General features: G+C 35.5%; 1 protein-coding gene across 3 annotated transcripts; it reads left to right on the top strand.

Moving 5' to 3' along the window:
- The first annotated feature begins 227 nt into the window (after positions 1–227).
- Positions 228–21094, top strand: LOC145776756 (atlastin-2-like). 3 transcript variants are annotated; one of them, XM_082587985.1, is made up of 11 exons: positions 228–328; positions 1940–2013; positions 2820–3016; positions 4751–4882; positions 6872–7030; positions 7582–7647; positions 8579–8807; positions 9731–9912; positions 15041–15112; positions 15297–15491; positions 20042–21094. In XM_082587985.1, exons 2-11 carry the CDS (start codon positions 1962–1964, stop codon positions 20078–20080), a joined length of 1323 nt encoding a protein of 440 aa, XP_082444111.1. In that variant the 5' UTR covers positions 228–328; positions 1940–1961; the 3' UTR covers positions 20081–21094. The 3 variants fall into 3 exon arrangements, with proteins under 3 accessions (XP_082444111.1, XP_082444123.1, XP_082444117.1); XM_082587997.1 differs by having other exon boundaries at positions 310–408; XM_082587991.1 differs by lacking the exon at positions 228–328 and having other exon boundaries at positions 1328–2013.
- The last annotated feature ends 214 nt before the right edge of the window (positions 21095–21308 follow it).

Genomic DNA, 21308 nt, shown 5'->3' with positions numbered 1-21308 from the left:
AAGATATCCAAATACGTTTTCCATTCTTGCCGAAAATTTCTGTCAAAATCTTGTTCCCATACGGGGACATTGGGCATTAATGGGTTAAACGTCATGATAGATCATTTGTCGTACCAATTGAAACATAGCCAGAAGTTATAAATATGCAAGATTCTATGAAGTACAAATCTTTTTATTGAAATTGTAAATATATTTAATGAACCATCTTTGTCAACTCCATGTTGTCAGGTGATAAAAATCAAGTGAAATTTCCATACTTTGATAAAAAAGGATTTTTATTCTTGAAATGACGTTATAGCATTTGTTTGAAAGAAAATTAAACCGGATTGTAAGCAATAAGCATATTATAACTTATACTTTTGGTTGTTGTAATACAGCTGTATGAACCGCGGCTTGCTGTGTATTTAGGTAACATTTTAAACTTTCTTCAGTTGTCTTCGCTAGCATTGCCATCCTGAACAGACATAACTCAGCAACAATACTACATTTAACATTATAAAAACAAAAAAACAATAAGCGAACGTTTTCAGGCTAGTCATACATCCTTTTTCAAGCCTATAAGAAAAAATATGTTAAAGATATGCTAAAGAATCAAGGAGTATCACAGAAAAAAGTATTGTCAAATTTAACCCTTTGAAGGTTGGGGGGGGGGGGCTGTCAATTCAACTTTTTTGTATCAACAAGTGTATCTCTAAAACCACTGAGGCTGCGACTACGAGATTTCTTGACTTTTCCTAACTTTTATTCACCTCTATAGAGCTGAAATTTTGAGCGAATAAAGGTTATAAATTGAGAGATATAAGGCATTTCTCAGCACATCCTCTGAAATATTTCATATTCTATTGTTCAAAATTTTCCCACCAGCTGGATGAAAGCAATTAATTTGGCCCATGTCTCGTTAATCAAATGATTTAAATTGAGATTATGCAAATTAATCTCAACATTGCAATGCATGTTTTTCATTACTCTATCAAAAAATACCAAATAATTCAAACGTCATAAGTCACATTAACATTTCAACGTATATGAGCAGTTCTAAAATTTACATAGTTTTAATTTTCGGATATGCTCTGCGTAAATAGTTCTACAAAGTGAATCCCAAATTTTGAAACCGTGCCTTAAAAAATAACAGAGATATCACCCCTAAAGCATAAGAAGAATCGACAGCCCCCCCCCCAAACTGAGCAAGACTCCAGGAGCCCAACCGCCTAAGGGTTAAACAGTTGAGAGACTGCTTTACTTGCTCACACAAAATGATAACTGAAGAAATTTCGCTTCTCGCATTTTGCTTTGTGTCACTATCTCGTTTTGTGCTTATTCTGTCCATCTTGCGCAATCTGCTTGAGTTCTTCTCTAAACAATTTTAGCTCTCAAATACTTGACTCGTTGTGCTGCGTAATTTTTTCAGTTATCATTTTATATGAGCAAGTTAAGCAGTCTCTCAAATTTTTAAATTTGACCATATTTTTGCTGTGATCCTGTACGATTCTTTAGCACTCTTTTAAATAATTTTCTTATAGGCTTGATAATGGCTGTATGACTCGTCGAAAACGTTCGTTTATTGTTTTTTTTGGTTTTATAATGTTAAATGTAGTGTTGTTGCTGGGTTAAGTCTGTTTATGGTTTACAAAAATGTTACCTCTCTACCTAAACTGTATAGCCAACCTGGATCTTTAAAGTACGATAAAAGCTATCATTTTTATAACTCATAATAGACTATCTATTTTCAATCAACCATATGAAATCCAAAGCCTCGTCCCACAAACAACAATTGCTGCGCACGCCGCTGCTTAAAATCATTCAATTGTTGCGTTTATAAAGATCAACGTAATGTTTTAAAACTAGGCTCACTAAACTTAGAAAACTTGAAACATCGCACATTCAAATCGCATTTGATTTCCTGTTGATGCCGTAAACACTGATTCTTCCTAATTTTTAGATAACCGTCGTATGAAGTAAGGATGCTACTTTCTGGAACTATCTCTCAATTCCAATCTCAAAGTTCTCTTTTCGGTAAGTTTTACAATCGAACGAAACTTTACTGGAGGCTGTAAAGTCTTGCATGCTTGTCTTTGCATGCATGCATTTTTTCAGTTTTTGAATTTTTTATCATTTTTTTTATAAAAAAGGAGCCGATAGTCATTGCTCATTGGCACACCACGCAAAATAATTCTTTATATTTCGAAGATACAAATAAAAGATATGAAGATACAGAGATACAGCAAAAAATAACTCAATGAGTTTGTTTGAACTTCACAATTTAAAACCACAATTTTTCTATTAGTAACAGTAGGCTATTGGCTGCAAACAATATATTTTGCTACAATATGTTAACAATATACAAACAATATGTTATAGCATACATTTATGAATAGAAATGGGTTTTAGAGACATCAAACTTACCAGGCAATATAGCTTTTTATCTTTTGAAAAAACGGAGATCAAAAAAATAAATCTTTTAGGAATTCCTTTCAAAATGTGACACACCTAGCCGTAACTCTAAGCCATATAGAAGTATCGAGATGCTGTATCCATGAAATGTTTACTACGCTGGAAGATAGCATTGATAGCATTTGATAATTTATTTCATTTTGCAATATTTTATTTAACTATTTTAGTTACAAATTTAGTTGCCTGCATTTGTTAAATATTTGAAATGTTTTTTAGCTGTGGTTTTTATCATCTTATTGGAAAGTGGTAACTTAGAAAGTGTGACATATACTGCAGTTATTGTTTTTTTTTAAAAAAAAGCTGTAAGTAAAAAATGAAAACAAATTTTATGCACTGTACCATATCCTGTTTAAGAATTTATTTTGCAGAAAAACACAAAGCAGTTCAAATTCTTAAGCCGAGCAAAGGGAAGAGTTACGAGTTGGACAAAGAAGCCATCAAATCGATTTTAAATCAAAACAGCGTAGCTGACTGCGCGGTAGCAGTTTATTCCATAGCTGGAGTATTTCGAACTGGAAAATCCCTCTTGCTCAACTTTTTTTTGCGGTTTTTAAAATCGGGAAGGGTATGTGACATTGTAATTATTTTTGCCTGGAGATGCTGTGATGGTGATAGTTGTTACATTTTTTTTGGAATACTGACGCCTTTATGCCAAGATTTTGACTTTTCATACTGTAACAATAATTTTTCAGACAGTTGTTTATTACCAAACTATTGTTTTGGCGGTTTGGCGAAGCAAAATTTTACTCCCCCTTATATAACGGCAATACCTTTTTGATGAAACATTAAATGTTTTTGTCGTATCAACTTACACATAGTGGTAACAGGAAAGCAAGGAAGTTATTACCCTGTTTCTGTTTGTGTCCTTTCAAGTATGGTATTAGCTTTCGTCAGACGGCATAATTTTACAACGTTAGCAGGCGGCATAGATACAATTGTACCTTTATAGGCTATATGTTGCATAATAATCAACATAGGTGCACATTCTGCATGATTTTTATTGATCTAAACGTTTTAATAGTACACTACTCAGACATATCCTATCATGATTGTTGGTAGTTGCTGTGTTTACCAGTGTATACCAAGACCACAAGCGGAAACAACATAACACTAGGAAAAGCTGTGTGGTTTGAGTCCAACTTGTTTGCGACGAACATTCACATGCAAAAACTACCCGTGTTCTTTATGAAAATGAATAAAAAATCCTTCTGAATTATTGTTGAAATTGTAAATGAGGTGTTTTGTATGCTTTTATTAAAACAAAAAAATTCTTTTTTTAAAAATAAAAATCATGTAGCCTATGTTTTTCTTGCATTAATTCCATACAAAGTATGCGATGGCACAATTGTAGCTGAACAAAGATTAAGTGCCTCACCAGACAAGCTGTCAAGAGGTGTCCAACGCCGTGTAGGAGCTCTCACCTCTCTGCCAATCATTTACTGTATGTTTTTTTTGGATGCAGGAACGGGTCATATATAGCCAAGGCAGGGTTTTATTTTTGATACAAATTTAACACACTGTTTCGTATTCATTAATAATGTTCTAGGTGTTCTTGTACAATTGTACGGTGATGAATTAAGCTTTTGAACTGATGAGTTTATATAATCTTATATGTTACCCTCATGACGACCTTAATACACAGGCCATGGCAACGTGCACCTTCAAATTTGACTGAAAGCGATGTGTAAGTGGCCAAAATCGTTAGTATAAGTTAATAGTTTGAGTATTAGCTAATAAATAGTCTTTATGTATATTTCGTGTGATTTTAAGTTACTTTTATGCTATTGTTATTATTCAAATAACGGATTAGATTTCTGAAATCTAAAAACGTCTGGCAACACTGGTGAACCCAAAACATTTGTCGCGCATAAAATTAGAAGTTTTGCAGTGATTTGAGATTCAGTGGTCACACTTTGGCAATTTTGATTCTCAAAACTATCATTTCAAAGGGATATAAAGTAAATTTAGCTTAGAATTCAAAGTCGAAATTATATCGGCCTTCAGTCAGGACTTCAGTTTGCACGTTGTCAAGACCTGTGTATAACTTATAGATTGCTATGGTTACACCTATCCTGTGCGTATTGTCAATGTAAACTCACCAGTCTGGTTTCAGAAGTTACAATATATACCAAACCGCTGGATTAAAGCATCCCAATATGTTTAGTTTAAATGATAAAGCAATCTGCTTATGTACCGTACTGTTGGCTTTGCTAAAGTACTGTAGATCAAAAGAGCTGTTTACAAAATCCATATCAAACTATCAATTGATTGCTTTGCATTTGTGCTACATTTTTTTTAGTCTGAGAACTGGTTGAACAACAAAGAAGAAGAAATAAAACAAGATTTTGTTTGGAGAGGTGGCGGGGAGAGATGCACTGCAGGAATATGGATGTGGAATGAACCATTTCAGATTGCTGCAGCAAATGGACAGGTATTTTTGTGTCAAACGCTTTTCTGTTTGCCGTTTAATGGCTACATCTGTTTATGCAGTTCAGTTCAGCAGACCATAGCCCTAAGAAGGGCCGTGAGCCTTTCTCCTTTGAGCACTGCACTGTTCATAACAATGAGAGAAATCAAGGGCAATAGTCGAAGAAGCGCCACTCTGCATTCGCAATCAATGGGCGTGTCTTTAAGTGTCTTGCTGAGGACAAAGCCACATGCTCTTGAGCGGTGTCGAACCGACGCCCTATCGAACGTCGTTCCAGGGCTCTCACCACTCAGCAATGCGGACGATATATTTGCTTTTTTGTACCAGTTCGTGACAAGATTATTTTTAGTAAGAGTTCCGTTAATATTTTTAAACAGTAAGATATTTCGAAATAAAATAAGTTTAAACGCGTTTGTTGAATCTTACGTTAGATCAGTGGTTCCCAACCTGGGGGTCGCGACCCCCAAGGGGGTCGCAGAGCTTTTTATAGGGGGTCGCAAAGCTGTTGCTCATGCAACAAAAAAAGTGAATGTAAGTAGGCCGAGGTACCGGTCCGCTAGTGGTATGTGCCAGGCGACGTTTACATGACGTTTCATTGCGCCCGAAATGAAAATTTTCCGTTTCTGTTAGTCTGCCAGACTCGTAGTCTGTTTGCATGCGATGACCGAAATGAGATTCGTGGCGGTCTGGATTTCATGTCGGTAGTTTACAGTGATGTACGCGCATGCAAAAAATATTGACGCCGTCAGCGTAAACGCAAACATTCGAAAAACCATACGCCGTATGCGTCAACATAACTTGTAAAAAGAGTTGGCGGCGTCAGCGTCAGCGCATACACTAGCGTAAACTAATTTTGTTTGATCGTTGCCAAACATTCACACGGTATAAACCACTCGAAACAAACAAGTTTTATTTTGAATTTCCACGAAGCAACACAAGCATCTGAAAGTGTTCATCTAACATTTTGCTGTGTTTTGGTCCCAATATGTCTTTGCCCATTGAAAACATTCTTTCAACTGCAGCACTGGAAGGTATTGGCGTGTTGTAGCGAAAAAAATACAATAAAAAGTATGCGTTGATGCTATGCGCTAAAAAACGCGAAAACTTTACGGCGTAGCCTCAAGCGCAAACTATCCAAAAAAAATGTGGCCGTAAGCGTTAGCGTAAACAAAAAGTCTACGCCGCAAGTATGCGGCGTATACGTACATCTCTGGTAGTTTCAACAGAAATGAAACCGAAATAAAGCGGTTTCGGGTGATGTAAACACACCGCAATGACATCCTAGCAACGAGATTAGCCCTAGTGCTAGTAGTTTGTGGTCTGTTTAAGTATTTATTTGTAGTGTAAGAGGAAGAGAGAACTTGAACATTACATCAGTGCAATAGCTTCGTGGTTTTGAAATTATAATGATGGATATTTTCAACTGGGACTGGAATGCTGGTTGTTTAATTTAAGTGAGCAATTGGCAATTGCGAACCAGCAATACAAAGTCACTCTCTCAATTTTGGTGTGAAATGTATGATTCATACCCACAGATTTCTAAGCTGGCTTTTCAAGTAGGCCTGTTACTGCCTTTCGCTACGACGTAGGCCTATCTAAGTGAGAGTGGTTTTTCAACTCTTCTGCATATGAAAACGAAGGAAAGCAATAGAATGGATGTGGAAGACGACATGAGACTGGCTCTGCCTAGCACGCAACCTCGAATTCGACGGTTATAGCTGCAGACCTACAAGGTCAATCATCGCATTGATTTGTCAATAAATGCAAGAAAAACATTTTTAGTGCTGCCTTTTGTTGTATTATTTGTTAATAGTATACTTGCATTTAGGAAAGAATATAAGTGGAGGTCGCGGTATCTACGAAAATTTTTAAAAGAGGTCACCAAGACAAAAAGTTTGGGAACCACTGCATTAGATGAAAGCATGAAGAAATGTTTATTAAAAAGTGTATAACAAAAAAAGTCTACAACACACTAAATACATAATATTGCAGAAAGTTGTGATTTTTCTTATTGACACACAAGGAACGTTTGACAATCAGTCAGATATGAAAGGAAATTCCTTAATCTTTGCACTAAGTACTTTGATAAGTTCTGTGCAAATATTCAATGTGATGAGAAATATTCAAGAAAACGATCTTCAACATTTGCATGTAAGAAATTACAGTAGCCTATATGCTTGAATTTATAGGCTTGTTATTGTGTTGTGCAGTGAACACAAAAATAGCTTCTTTGCTTTTTAATCGACGTTGTCCGAAATATCAATACGTCAGACATGTTTCCCCATATTGCTCATATAACAAAAATTAGTCCTAATTACATTTACTTCGAATTGTAGCCTACGGTAGAATGAATGGAAATTGATCCTTCTAGAAACTAGATGAAATCTCTTGTGAATGCCAGCTTTTTTACAGTGAAGTTTATCACTTGTTAAGCATAGGTGACAATATTTATTGTTAAACTGTGGTAAGCTTCTTAGTTACGGTTTCAAAGCAAAATTTATCAACCACTCCTCGTTTGCCATGCACTGTTTTACAGTAAGAAAATTATTTCACTGTAATCTTTTGCGAATGAAAATCCAGATTTGTGTGAAAAATCTGAATTTTAGTAAGTTTTACTGCATATACTTTCATCAGCCTAACTTAGATAACCTATTTTTTTAGTTTATCGTTATCCACTAACATAATTTTATGTTGTTTAACAGCTTTTCACGGACTATGCTCGTACAGCAAAAAACGAAACTCAAAGATCAAATAACAAACCTTTTCAGGTAAAATATTACATTGGTGTTTACTTTACAAAAACCTTTAAATTTCATATGTGTTTACTTTTACTATAATGATGATTTGATTGTTGAAATCTTTATCTTCGGAATGAGAAAGCTTCTTTGAAAGCTTATTCCAAGCAGTTTTGCATACTCGCAGTGAGTTTGAGAACCACTAAGGAAGGCCTGGTTATCAAGATTGACAGAGTGAAGTTTCCGATTGTTGAAGTACAGTTGTCTGTGAGCTATTCTATCTACTTGTTGCCACTAAAAGGAGAGCTGGTTTTGAAATGCCTTGGTTAAGCGCACAACCCGAGAGTTGAACCAGTGCCGCTTGATATTGAGAATTCTTCGCTGATCAGTCACTTCAGTGACAGACTGTTGCTTTATGTGATACTGTGATAGCTTACTCTTAAATAAATGAAAAAAGTAAGACCTGGTGTGGGTTTAACTTTAAAGGTTTCTTTACATTTTGCAATCAGTAAAGTAGAATTTTCAGTAAAGCTACACATAGACCACAATATTTTTGAAAATCAGGTAATTGCAAAACAAAGCATTAAATCAGTGATATTTGAGCATGGTATTTCAAAGACATGTCTTTACAAATATTTACCAATCTTCTAAATTACTAAACCAGAATACTTTTTGAAGTGAAATCGTGAGTAGCCCAGGCCGTTTGGTCAGTGTTAAGTGTTGACATCCATGGAGATCAGGCATTTTCACGTAGTTTGTGCGTAGGAAAAAACCATAATTATTTAATATGACATACTAATTTTTAACTCTCGCATATAGCACTCTCCGCTAGACCAAAATGCAAGATTTTAGAATCAAAGCGATCAATTCCAGTCAGTAAACGGGAAAATCCAAAGCAAATTTAGAGATATTATTGGCTAACTTTAGCACTGAAGATTAGCTTAAGGATATTTTTGTTTTACAGCATTTGATATTTTTGATTCGTGATTATATGGATCCAGATTTCAGAAGGTTTTGGGGAGGAAAAAAAGTTCTCAGCAGCTTTCTCAGAAATGACAATCAAATAGGAGAACTAGCCAGTGTGAGAAACAACATCTTTCAATCCTTTGACAGCATTGAATGTTTCTGCTGCAGCCCCCCTGGGAAGGCTGTTGCAATCAGAAACTCCAGTAGTCCACCATTGAAATTGATAAGTATATCTGCGTTTTTCACTTTTTTAATTAACATGTTTCGAGATTTAATGCGAAGAATCGTAGTGAACTAATTATTTAAAAAGGTAGCTAATTTTTGTGAACTTTAGCGTTTATGAATTGAAGCGCTCATTGATAGGTTACTTTTCATTGAAAAGTTGATCACATTTTTGCACTTAGTAAAATTGTTTATCTTATAGATTTTGTCTTTTTGTGCAGAAAGTAAATCTTTCAAACTACCAAGGATCTATTTTGATTCAATTTTCAGTAACAAGGCACTCATCCATGACATGCAGTTGGAATTCTATTTCTTGTACTGTATCTCTTTTGAACTGTTTTGAATTAAGAATTGACAAACTTATGTTTTTTATTCAAATTCTCCAAGTAAATATTTTTTTCAATTGGCAGTACCTTAAAACTATGTGTAACATATTTGTTTCCTTCTATTATTGAAACAAATGTCGGCTGCATTGCCGAGTGGTGAGAGCCCTAGAACGACGTTTGAAAGGGCACCGGTTCGACACCGCACAAAAGCATGCAACTGTGGCTAATACTTTAAATTAAATTTTAACATAAGTTGGAAATCTTATGTTTTATGGAAACTCCATTGGAGTTTAAACTAGCTTCTTGATTAAATAGTTAATAGGAGATTGAAATTGTTAAGCTAGAAATGTTGCAAACTTGGCAATAAAGTTGAGGATAACGTTCTATTTATACAATCAACCTGTCACGAAATATGTCATAATCGAAATCGATCACATACCCTAATGCCTTTTATATAATTATAAAACATACTAAAATTAAATTACGAATAGTTTGTTTACAATTTTGTAGTTGTGTAATAAGTTGTCATGTTTCCGTTGTTTGTTTACATGTTGACTTAAAGACATTTTACATATTTTAAGTGATTTTAATTTTTATGGTAGATTTTGACAAAGAATTTCTCGATGAAATAAATGAGTTAGTTTATCATTTGTTCGTGAAAGACATCGTTGTGAAACAAATCAATGGAAGCGTTGTCACCGGATCTGAGCTGATCAACTTCATTGCTGCTTATTGCAATGTATTTGAAAGCGGAATCATGCCTCATGTTACCACAGTTTTGGAGGTAACTCAGTAAACTGTATTTTATTCACAAATATGCTATTGTTACGCTTGTACTGTAGGTGTTACGCTTGTAGGTAGGCTACTGCAGAATAGACACAGAAACCTACAAACGTAAAGGAATTGAAAAGAGGTCTTAACACGAGTAGAGCTATGTGTACAAGTGACAAATCACTGTGTAGTGGTTACCAAGTCTTGCTGCAATAACTAGGAACTACTCAGAGCCATAGTGCGGCACGACGTAGTCAAGCGCATGTGACTCGGTCAATGCACTTGCACTAAGGCAAAACCATAACGCAAAACTAACGTTACTGAACTGTATCATTCTTCCCTTATAAATTAACACTTAGTAATAGAAATAAGACATGGCATTCCACCATACATGAACCTGCAAGACACACGATCTCGTGTAAAAGAACATTACAGCTAAAGCAGGGTGATACTAACCAAGTATTCACAGCTTAACGTACACAACATAGTGCTTCTAACAAATCACTGTAATAATGGTCATATTACAATTAGGGTCACACGACCAACAGACGTATTGGCGAAGCTTGATAGAAATAAGGTTTACGTCGATTTCGAACTGGTTCGTGTCTCTGCGGGACAGCTTTACTATGCCTAGAATGTTCATTGGTATCAGTCGGTTTAGACTCTTTCTTTGGACTTGGTGCAGCCTTAACTTTACTCGAATCAGAAAAGTCATTTTTACTTTCAGTATGAACATTGTGAAACCTAAGCTGGAGTTGATTTATGTGTCTCCTCCAAACGCCTCGTTCCGTTCGTGCATTGTACAGGACATATTCCCGTCTTTTAATTACCGTACCCAGTTGCCACTTTGAACCAGATACATAGTTGTTTCGAGCATAAACTAATGAACCGTCTTCATAGCTTCGCTTGTTATGAAATGCAAATGCTTGTTTTGAATTACTTCTTTCGATTGGCTAGAAAAAGGACAATAGCGTTTTTGGCTGGCGCCCATGAAGAACTTCGGCTGGAGTCTTCTAGTCGATGCATAGGGAGGTGTACTTCTGTACGTCGTAAGTACTAACAGATGAGCATATTGCATGCTCACTTTTTCCTTGCAGTTTTTGTCCACTACCCTTTTTAAGGTTTGTACGGAGCGCTCCACTTTGCCATTTAAAGTTGGATGGAACACTAGCGAGGTGATGTGATCTATTCCTAATTTCGAGCAAAATTTCTTGAACTCTCCGGACGTGAACTGACTTCTGTTGTCTGAGACAATCGCCTTCTATGCTAAAGATCTGTTTTAGTGCGTTGATCGTTGCTTTAGAGCAGTGGTTTTCAACCAGGGTTCCGCGGAACCCTAAGGTTCCGCCAGTAAGTCTAAAAGTTCCGCAAGTTTACATTCAAATCCGAGAGTCTATTTTGGGTATATGCATATTGTTTAAATATAAACAAATATTGATTAGGTGTGCCACTACTAATAAATTTGCTACACTTTAACATGTTCGCTGCGATCCAGAATTTTCGTTGTTTTCTTATGAAAAGTATTTTAACTTAATTTTATTAATCAAACGATGTTTTTTGCATAAGGCACTTAAATTATTGAACAGGGGTTCCTCGAGCTTTTGGGATGTTTCACTGGGTTCCGTTCCACCAAAAAGGTTGAAAAACACTGCTTTAGAGGTTGCCTGTCCGATGTTTTGCATAGAAACATAAAGATATTTTGAGTATGCATCAACGCAAATCATCCACATCTTCTCTAAGAAAGGTCCAGCATATAGTCGAGATGAATCCGCTGCCAGAGCTTTGTTGTTTTCGGCCATGCTTGGTACTCTTTGTCTGTAGCTTTTGCGACAAGCCTGCAAGGTCCGCATGACTTGAATATCTATCCAATCCTTTTATTCAACTCCGGCCTCCATACGTATCTGACTGCCATCTGCTTCGTTCGGGTAATTTCCCAGTGAACTTCATGCAAAAGTTTTAAAATTGTGCCTGCAAACAATGCGGAATTATACTGCTCGTGGAAAACCGTTAAGTTGAAAAATATTACATCGATTTCTATCCCCTTAGAGTCTTTATGCAAAGCATAGCGACGCAGTTTATCATTGTCAGGTAATCATTTAGGCCAGCTGTTCTGGATATACAACAAAAATAATTTTAAGATCGGATCGTGAAGCGTTTTTGTTTTAAGCTCGTTCGAAGTTAAGGGTAAACCGTCCATGGTTTCCTCTACAGAATACGAAACGATCTGCATTCTCGATCTGCATAATTGTCAAAGACATCAAAACAATGCATTGTAATTTGCAGTTGTTGGTTAGATTACGACCCAGTTAGAATGAGAGCGAAAGATCATAAGCGGGCATATAGTCAGTTAACGTCCTCTTAACAATAAACCTAACTACACAGTCATACACACAGGTGTGCAAAGGCAGGCACATTAATAAAAAGGTTTGGGCCACTAGAAATATCCATCACTTTTTCGCTTTCTACCTTTGCCGCAACAAATTTCCACACCAAGGTCTACCCTTTTGATTAACAGTGATCACTTTTTCGAAATGTTGAAACAAATTTTTGGTTGGTGGAATAATCCACCCTATTCTTTCATTTTACCCTTGCCCCGAGAAATAACCATCCTTTAAGCAATTTCGAACAAACTTTCCACCCTCTTCACTAACAGCGTGTGTACAGTATTTAGAGTACTTAGACTGGATTAAATTGTAAAAGGCGGAAATATCCACCATTCTTTTCGCTTTGCACCCTTACCGCGAAAGATTTTCATTTATGGAAATATCCACCCAAAGTTTTCCACGTTTTTGATTAACAGTGTGTATTCTTTGTACAACATACTAAAACGCTTTTAGTTTAAAGTAGTTGTGGTATAATATCAGTTTTAAATAGTTTCCTGCTTTCCCAAACCCTTAGTATTTCATTGATTTTCCCAAAAATTTTATACAAACAAGAAGGAGCATTATCCCAAATTGTAGTGTTTTTGTTAAATTAATTTTGTTTCAAACTTCCAGTACATGGCAAACATTCCTTTCAGCTCTATGCGTCAAGTGAAGCAATATAAATATTCTCTACTGCAATCATGCCCTTGTCTGTTTGTTCGTCTGATACTCTTTGTTTGTCTAATACATTTTTGTGCTGATTCAACGTCTGTAGACGTTGAATCGATGTGAAGGTGATGAGCTTAACTGGCTGGGGTCTTATAATTATCGCCTTATTGACATAACTTCATCATATATCAAAGCACGCTTGATATCTGCAAGACATAACTTCCCTGAGTATAATTGGATTTCTACAAGATGATGATGTTGTTTTTGCTTGTTTGTTTTATTTATTTTTGTCATTGTTTCGTGCCGTCAAGTTGTAACTATTTTGTGAGTCGTACAAGGCCTGGTGCATTGCGCTTGAAATGGCTTTGCCCGAGATAGGATTTCTTTGTGGGGGTTTCTTTGCCTGCCTTGCTCTTGTTTGCTATGAGCTAAACTCATCAAGATGTGTTCCCCTCACGATTATCAGCACTCTTGATAACATACTAAGGCCTGTCTTCATAGCAACTGTCTATTTATACAAATCTTAAAAATATCAGCTAACCAGTGGTTCCCAACCGGGGAGGAATTCCTCCCCAGGGAGGAATTTCATGAGTTCAGGGGAGGAATTTCAGTTATTGCCCGTTCGTGTGCAAGAGCTACCTTTAATAAGTTAATAGCTGTTTATTTGCTAATAAATTTCATACAAATATTACCCTAAAAGTGTTTCCAGAAAGCGCTATAATCCATTATTTTAGTGTAATTTTGCAAAATTTTTCCGGGGGAGCATTCCCCCGGACCCCCCTAGAATACGCGTGCCTTTGGCACGCTCTAACCCCCCACCACTTTTATTGCTTCCCTTGCTTAACCCACCAGGATACGCCACTGCACATGAGGTAGCGATGTCTTTAATCAAACACTTTGTCGTTCTCTTCAATCCATCAAATATTTGGTCCCCCACAAAAAAACATTTCTAGCTACGCCACTGGCCAACACGCCACTGGCCAACACCCCACTAAAAAACCTTCACATACCTTGGGTTCCGCTCGCGCAAAATGAGGATGATCGACACGATGGTTTTGAGAAAGCCAAACCAAAAACTGGCTTATCCGGTAATTTTTATAGACCGCCGGCTGTGCGGTCCCTGATCCCGTTTTTACTTCCGATCGGAATGAGGAAAGAGTCTTAGAACCCTAACATAATGGTGTCTATTACAATCTGGGGGAATTGTAGAGAAACCATTTTAATTAAAATTCTAGGGTTTCTAAAATTTAGGACTCCCTTTTTTGTTTTTAGTAATATGGGGAGGAATGAATAGTTCCAAAATAGGCAAAGGGAGGAACGCAACAAAAAAGGTTGGGAACCACTGAGCTAAGCTATTTAGGCTATTTAAGATATTGCCTGAATATAATATGTTGTTGTTTTTATTTTTGCTTGTAACTTTATTTTGTTTTATTTCCCTTTCTATCTTAAATTTTTCTGAAGGTGTTGCGACCGAGCCAAATTTCTTTCAACTTAATAACTTATTTCTGTCACGAGCACGTTTCAACGGTCGTGTTTTGTCGCTTCTACCTTTTCTCGATTTCTGCTATGTTGACGTGTATTGTTTTTTTTTCTGTAATGGTCAGAAGTAAAAACAACTGAACCGAAGCTACGTTTTAAACCTCGCTTTGCCACCATTTCCCATTTATTGACGTGCTGGTATATCGATTATTGTAGCTTGCAGTATCATCAAAACTGGTGATCTTGCCCATCTCTGTGCCTATATTTATGTAGTGTTGCTCTACTTCTACAACTACTAAAGTATTTTAGCGAGAGGGCTAATTTAAATTTTATATCATATTTTTGATTCGAACAATGCAAATAGACTACCTTTATTAAAGCTTAATTGTTTATTTTTTCCTCTACAAACTCTGTGTATTTTAAGCTTAATGTTTATAAACTAAACAATATATTTACCGTTGAATGTGTTGTTTTTATATGCTGTATTTACAGTAAATACATTATACTAATACAGTATCACTCAAGCAACAAAAATGTTGTTTAGTTATTTTTTGTAAAACTTGCTAATAGACTAAAATAGACTTAAGCAGTTAAAAGTGTGTTCTCAATAACTTTGTTATTTGAAAATAGGCAAGTGCCAAGGCTACAATGCTAGCTTCGATGGACAAGTTTGCTGATGTTTACGACACCCAAATGACGCAGGTAAAATGTGTTTATCCACAGTGCTTTTAAAAAGTGTTCAGTTTTCTGGTGACACCAAATAAAAGTTTTTAATTTCATTAATTCATTAGCAAGATAAGTCAAAAGGACAATTTTAAGAGTAGAGTACGATAAAAGTGCTATTTATTCCAATTAAGAAAAATACCTCTTTGTTTTTTATGCAAAGATTTGCCGCCAAGGATACAAATACCCACAGGAGCTGAGACAGATTCACAATAAAGTCAAAAATAACGTGTTGAAGAATTTCGAAAGCGTTCCCAAATTAGGAGACAGAAACCTGGCGAGGCAGTACTTGGGCCAACTTTCTCAACTCCTCGATGGAAAGTTTGAATTATTCGAAAAGATAAATTCTGCTAAATCGGTAATTGCCTACATTTGTGGCGTAATTATTTTTTTACAGTACATGTGTTGGTATATTTATGTACCTTAAAATTAAAGTGTTTAAAAGTCGATTTTGGCCACAGTTGTGTGAATTTTTTAATAATTTTAAAATATAAGTTTAAATTTGAGATAATAATAGTAATCTAATGTCAAAAATGGGCGTGATCTGGAACATCAATAACGTAATCTCATCTTGATCTCAAAGATCACTTTTTGTCTGTAATCATGCTCTTAATAAAAATCAATAAGATAAAAATTGCTGCAGAATTTAAATTCACTTTGGCGTTAAAGAAAGTGGACTCTATGGTATGGACTTTGATTATTTACGGTGATTTATCTCAATGAATCAATCAGACTAAAAATTGTTCAAGGTCTGAGTATAAACAAATATACAAAATGTGAAAACATATGCTGCCTTTTTTGTAAACATAAGTTTTGTTTTTAAATTTATTTGGAGCAATTTGTTTGACTTCAGACCTTTGAACTTTTTTTCATAGCAGACAGCAGTACCAAACTTGCCAGATGAGTAAATGGTGGGTACAATAAATATTGATACAATTCAGTGAAAACTAAATTTACCTACAAACCGTGAATAAAAGCTTCTCATATGAACAAAAATCTGATGAAAATGATTTAAATGTGTTCTTTAAAAAAAAAACATGAAAAGTACAAAACTAATTTAAATTTTTGTGGCTGGTTCAGTAATTTAATAATCCTCCGTCTTAGGTGTGACGCTTTGGTTATACTCAAATTACGACAACGATTGATAGGTCCAACGTAATAGCAAGAGCACTCACTTACTACAATTCTTAGGTCAGTGATCGAGTAGTTAAAAGTTAGCAATAGTCTACTCTATAGACCAACTACCTTTAACCAGATTGCTTAAGTTACAGCAAACTTCGTTTTCTTTTTTTACAACATCATTGATCAAAAACTGCATTTTTTGAAGGGAACAACAGGCGATATTGAAAGTGATCTTGATCTACAAGATCATGTTATTTTGGTAATCCGATCTTGATCTTCAAGATCACATATGATTTGAAAGCGATTTTTTTTCTAAAATTACAGTAGCCATAAGTTATTCGAAATTTCACTAACCTATTATTTTTATACATAAAAGTAACGTAACAGAGCAAAACATTTTGGGGGTGAAAAAAAAAGCTTTAACATAACATTTTAACACTTTCACCAAAAGATTATTATGTTATGTTTTGCCTTGTAAGATTAAACCATTCACTTTCACAAAACCTTAAAAAAGCTAGCCATTATCTAAACATCAATACAAAGATGTACTCAAAACTAACAAGGGCATATGAAACAATAGGAATGTATTTGTGATAAAAACAGTAATTATCAATAAATATAGTAATATATTTTTCAACTACAACAGGTAGCAGTGGTAATTTATAAGCCCTACATAATTTATTAGCCACTTAAATAAAATTCATTAGGCCTATTTGTAACCTATTGAAAGCTCATGCTTTATTTCAATAAAACTTTTTTTTTTTTGAAAGAATAACAGGCTATGCTTTGAAAATTTTCATTGCATAATATAAGAAGCAAAATAATTATGAGCTGCAGTTGCTCTGATCTAACTGTTGAATTGACTTTTTTACATGTCAGTAAAATGAATCAACTTATCGCTGTGAAGCAGGACTTTCAGACATGTTAATCATGAAAACCAAATATCGAAACAGGTTTGTTACTGATGCGGACTTGAAGTGTTGCCTCACTATTAATGTTCCACTTTCAACCGAACACTTGAATGCCTGGATTTTTGATTTACCCACAATGCCTGAAGGAGTCACTTTGACTCCATGTTGTTTTGTGCTGTCACGATTTCTTTCTATCTCTTACCAGGAAAAAGACTTGGGAAGGTTCAATGACGTAGTTTAATGGGTCAAACCGAAAAGCAGTCAATTAAATGTCGAATGGTTCTACTATGAAATGATAATCTAACTTCTTGAAGGACTTTAACGAACGGCTTCTCAAATAACTCTAATTTCGAACACAATTCATATCAGCACCAATTCCCATCCACTTGCACTCGACTACCTCAACTCTCAATCAACAACAATTGCTGCACCAACTACCAATCCACAACTCATAACACAACTCTCATAATCAACTCATAATAATCTCATAATCCATTACGCAAGTTACACCACTATTTATAGCAGGTTTAAAGAAGCTTCGAGATTGTCACGTAGGGCCGAAGGTTGTAGAAAACACGTTACATAATAAAGATTTCGCAATCACAGATCTACTGGTAACATCCTTCTGACGTCATGACAAACGTCACTCGGCAATTGTGAAAAACAACAGTACATTCCAGATTTGTCCTGAAAGAATGTCCCGAATGCTCTGGAAACACATTACATAATAGAGACCTGCAATCAAAGGTTACTTCAGGTCAATAATCGATAATAACCTATAGCATAAGAGTTTTACAATCAAAACAGCACGTTCGATCGAGATACAAGCAGCCCGTCGTAAGACTTCGCACATTGATTGTGACATGTGCCTTAACAGATATTGAGAATTTGGGTTATAATGATAGCTTTTTTCATCAGTAGGCCTAGTTTATTTGCATTGTGATTAGCCATGGTTATCATACCCAAGGGTGTAAAATAGCTTCAAATAAAAACCAAAGCAAAACGACTAATATAACCAAAATGCAAAAAGTCTTGGATAGCCTACATGCCAGATAGGCTACACTTCATCTACTGTAATTTAGGCCCACTGCATTACAAGCGAAGTCGTGAAAACTCAGCAGTAGGCTACACTTTCCGCACAACGATTTGTTGCGTTTACCACATGTGCCCACTGTGCAATTCATTTTATATTTCTTCTTCATTTGGGATTGTTTTGTCATTTTTCCAGTCCCTTCATCTTCTTCTTCACTTTTTTCCTACCACCACCTTTTCTTGTTGTGTTTTGCTTCTGCTTTAGGCTCAGCTAGCTCCTCAGCCAGCTGCCGAAGGAAACTCTTCTGGGGATGGCATTGCTTAGTTATTTCTTTGTAAAGGACCCCAGCATTTATTACCGTTAAATCAAGAGTGGTGTGAAAAGACTGTAGCCTACTGGCAATCTTCTGGTGAAGTTTTTGACATATATGGTCAACAATATCAACGCCATAATTTGTGTCATTGTAAGCTTTGACACTTCCAGGGTGTTTTTGGCATTGTCAGCGATGGTAATGTTCTGGTGTAGTGTGCTTAGAATATTTATATTTTTTGGGCTTAACCTTGGTGGACAGTCAACGTCGCATCACCAGCCTTGTACAGCGTAGTGGTGTGAAGAGGCTCATTCAAAAATTGAAAAGAATACCATTTAAATAAAACATAATTTTCAATTTCTTGAGTTTATTCTGAAAAAACTGATCATCAGAACACACCAAACGACCACGAGATAAAAGACACAAGATTAAATCAGATTTCCATTTGTTAGGGTACGGAGCGTTATAATTTAAAAGCAAGTCAATGTTGGTAGGTTTTCGCCAAATCCAGTTGTTAAAAGAATTGTGTTTATTTTAAATTTCAAAATCAAAAAAGCGATAATAGGCTATCATTAGATTTTTTTTAGTGTAAATTCGATATTTTTACGCTGTGAGTTTAAGAGATTTAAAAATTTTGAGCACAATTCATCATCATCAAAAGTGGCAAAAATATCATCGACATAACGTAAATACAGTTTGGGATAAAAATCACGATAAAATTGAAATATTTTGGTTCGATGTGCCAAGTACAATTTTGCCTGTGTTAGGCCTAATGAGGACCTCATAGTGACGTTATGTATCTGTTGAAACAAACTATTGTTGTACCAGAACATGCCTTCTGTGGCTAAATGCAATAATTTTATGAATTATTTTTTCGCAATGAGCGGTCGATTAGTTTGGTTTTCACTGAAAATATGGTCAGCAATTATAGTAGCCTAGTAGGCTAATAGTTTCTTTCAGAGGCACGTTAGTAAACGGAGACACAACATCAAAACTCACCATGCAACTATTGGGTGGAAATTTAAAATCTTTTAACCTTTCCATAAATTGATTAGTTGAATTAAGCATTACTGTAGGTATGTAAGGTTTCATAATTTTGTCTAAAAATTTAGCCAGTTTGTATTCAGGAGTGCCAATCATGGAAACGACTGGTGTCGCGGGATTGCCTGGCTTGTGCACTTTTATTAATCCATTTAATTTGCCAGGACAGCTTCCGGTTGAAATAAGAGATTTTACCACGTCTTGATCAAATTCGTTTAGATACTTTCGAATGTATAGTATTGAATTGTCCTCTCCTTAGAAATAAATAGATGCATTTTTTTTTTATCAATTTAATAAATTTTGCATTATCATGAACAATTTCGTTCAGTTTTTTTTAATTATGTTGTATCTCTGTGTAATACAACAAGTTAAACCCGTTAAGGTTACTTTGTTTTGTTTGTCTATATTTCTAATAACGTCGCAATTAACTATCTTTGCAATTTGCCCAAATAACTAGACATTTTCCCCAGAATCTCTATTTTTTTTTGTAGTCGGATAGCAACCGCCACCCTTCCACTTTCATCTCCTAGCCGGCTATGTTGTCAAGAATACTCAAGAAATCGCACCAGACAACTCATATGAATGTGATACATGCGTTTGTTAATTCTTTACCAAGAGGCAACGAGTCAGTTTTCTCGATTGTCATCACGACTGAAGATTCCTGCTCATATTCCCATGTAAAAGGAAGTATAGTAACTGAGGAATAGAATACCATGAGGAGCTATATAGACCATTCTGGGCAAAGTTTTTATTGAAAAAGCAATATCTGTTATATAGGCTAATGAAGCCTTGGAAATTAAGCTAATTATCTTTTTCAACGTCTTGTTGTAGTCTACCTTATCAACGTAGCTTAGGGTAATTTTGTAATTGTATTCCAGGTAAACAATCTTGTTCTGCATTTAGCTTAAGTTTTTTGCCTGTAGCGCATTCAATGGGTGAAAATCAATTTCTTGTTTAATCTTCCGTGAATTCACGTCAACTGAATACTAAACTAAAGCCTATCATTGCATGTTCGCATTGTATTTTTCTAAGTACAGTACAACCGTATGTGTGAAGAACGTTTGGCTTTGTTTAATATCTTACGCTTTTGTAACGAGCTGACTCACATTATTCTAAACAGCTGAAAATTGAGGGAAAGAGAATGACTGGTGACACTTCAGACAGATAGACCTTTTTGAATTTTAGCTGCTACATGAAAAATATGGAAGTGAAGATAAACATTTATGTTCATTGCATTCTAAAGTTATTGCGTGAAAAAAGTAGCAATTTGAAATAACTATAGTCTTTGTAACAAGTTTTATTTAAAGAAACACACGGGTATGTCATGTGTTGATATAATGTATCGGTGTCCCGCAGTACACTATATCGTTCCTTAAAAAATGGTCAGGTGTTCCGCAAGAAATTTATTAACTGGACTAGTGTTCCATGGAACACCGGTCGAAAATTTAAAATCACAACAGCTTAGCTTTAAGTTTGTCTTTCTGCAATTCCTGCCAGAATATCAACTTCGTGCACATCCAAACAGGCGCATAGATCGCATTGAGAAAAACTGAAAGTGAATAAATTGTTGTTGTACAGTATTGTTTATTTTATTGCATTATGCCATTAGCCTATTATAAAATCCGGTGTGGTGTTCCGCAAGATTATTTTAATGCATAAAGTGCTCCGTGGCTGAAAAATGGTTGAAAAGCACTTGCATACGGAACACTTTTCATGCAACCTGGCTGATCGGGTGGCAGAATGTACAATTAAAAAAAT

Source organism: Aplidium turbinatum, chromosome 1, assembly GCF_918807975.1.
Source record: "Aplidium turbinatum chromosome 1, kaAplTurb1.1, whole genome shotgun sequence".
Classification (NCBI taxonomy): Eukaryota; Metazoa; Chordata; class Ascidiacea; order Aplousobranchia; family Polyclinidae; genus Aplidium; species Aplidium turbinatum.
The sequence above is the reverse complement of the archived record's forward strand: the minus strand, read 5'-3'. Positions and strand labels throughout refer to the sequence as shown.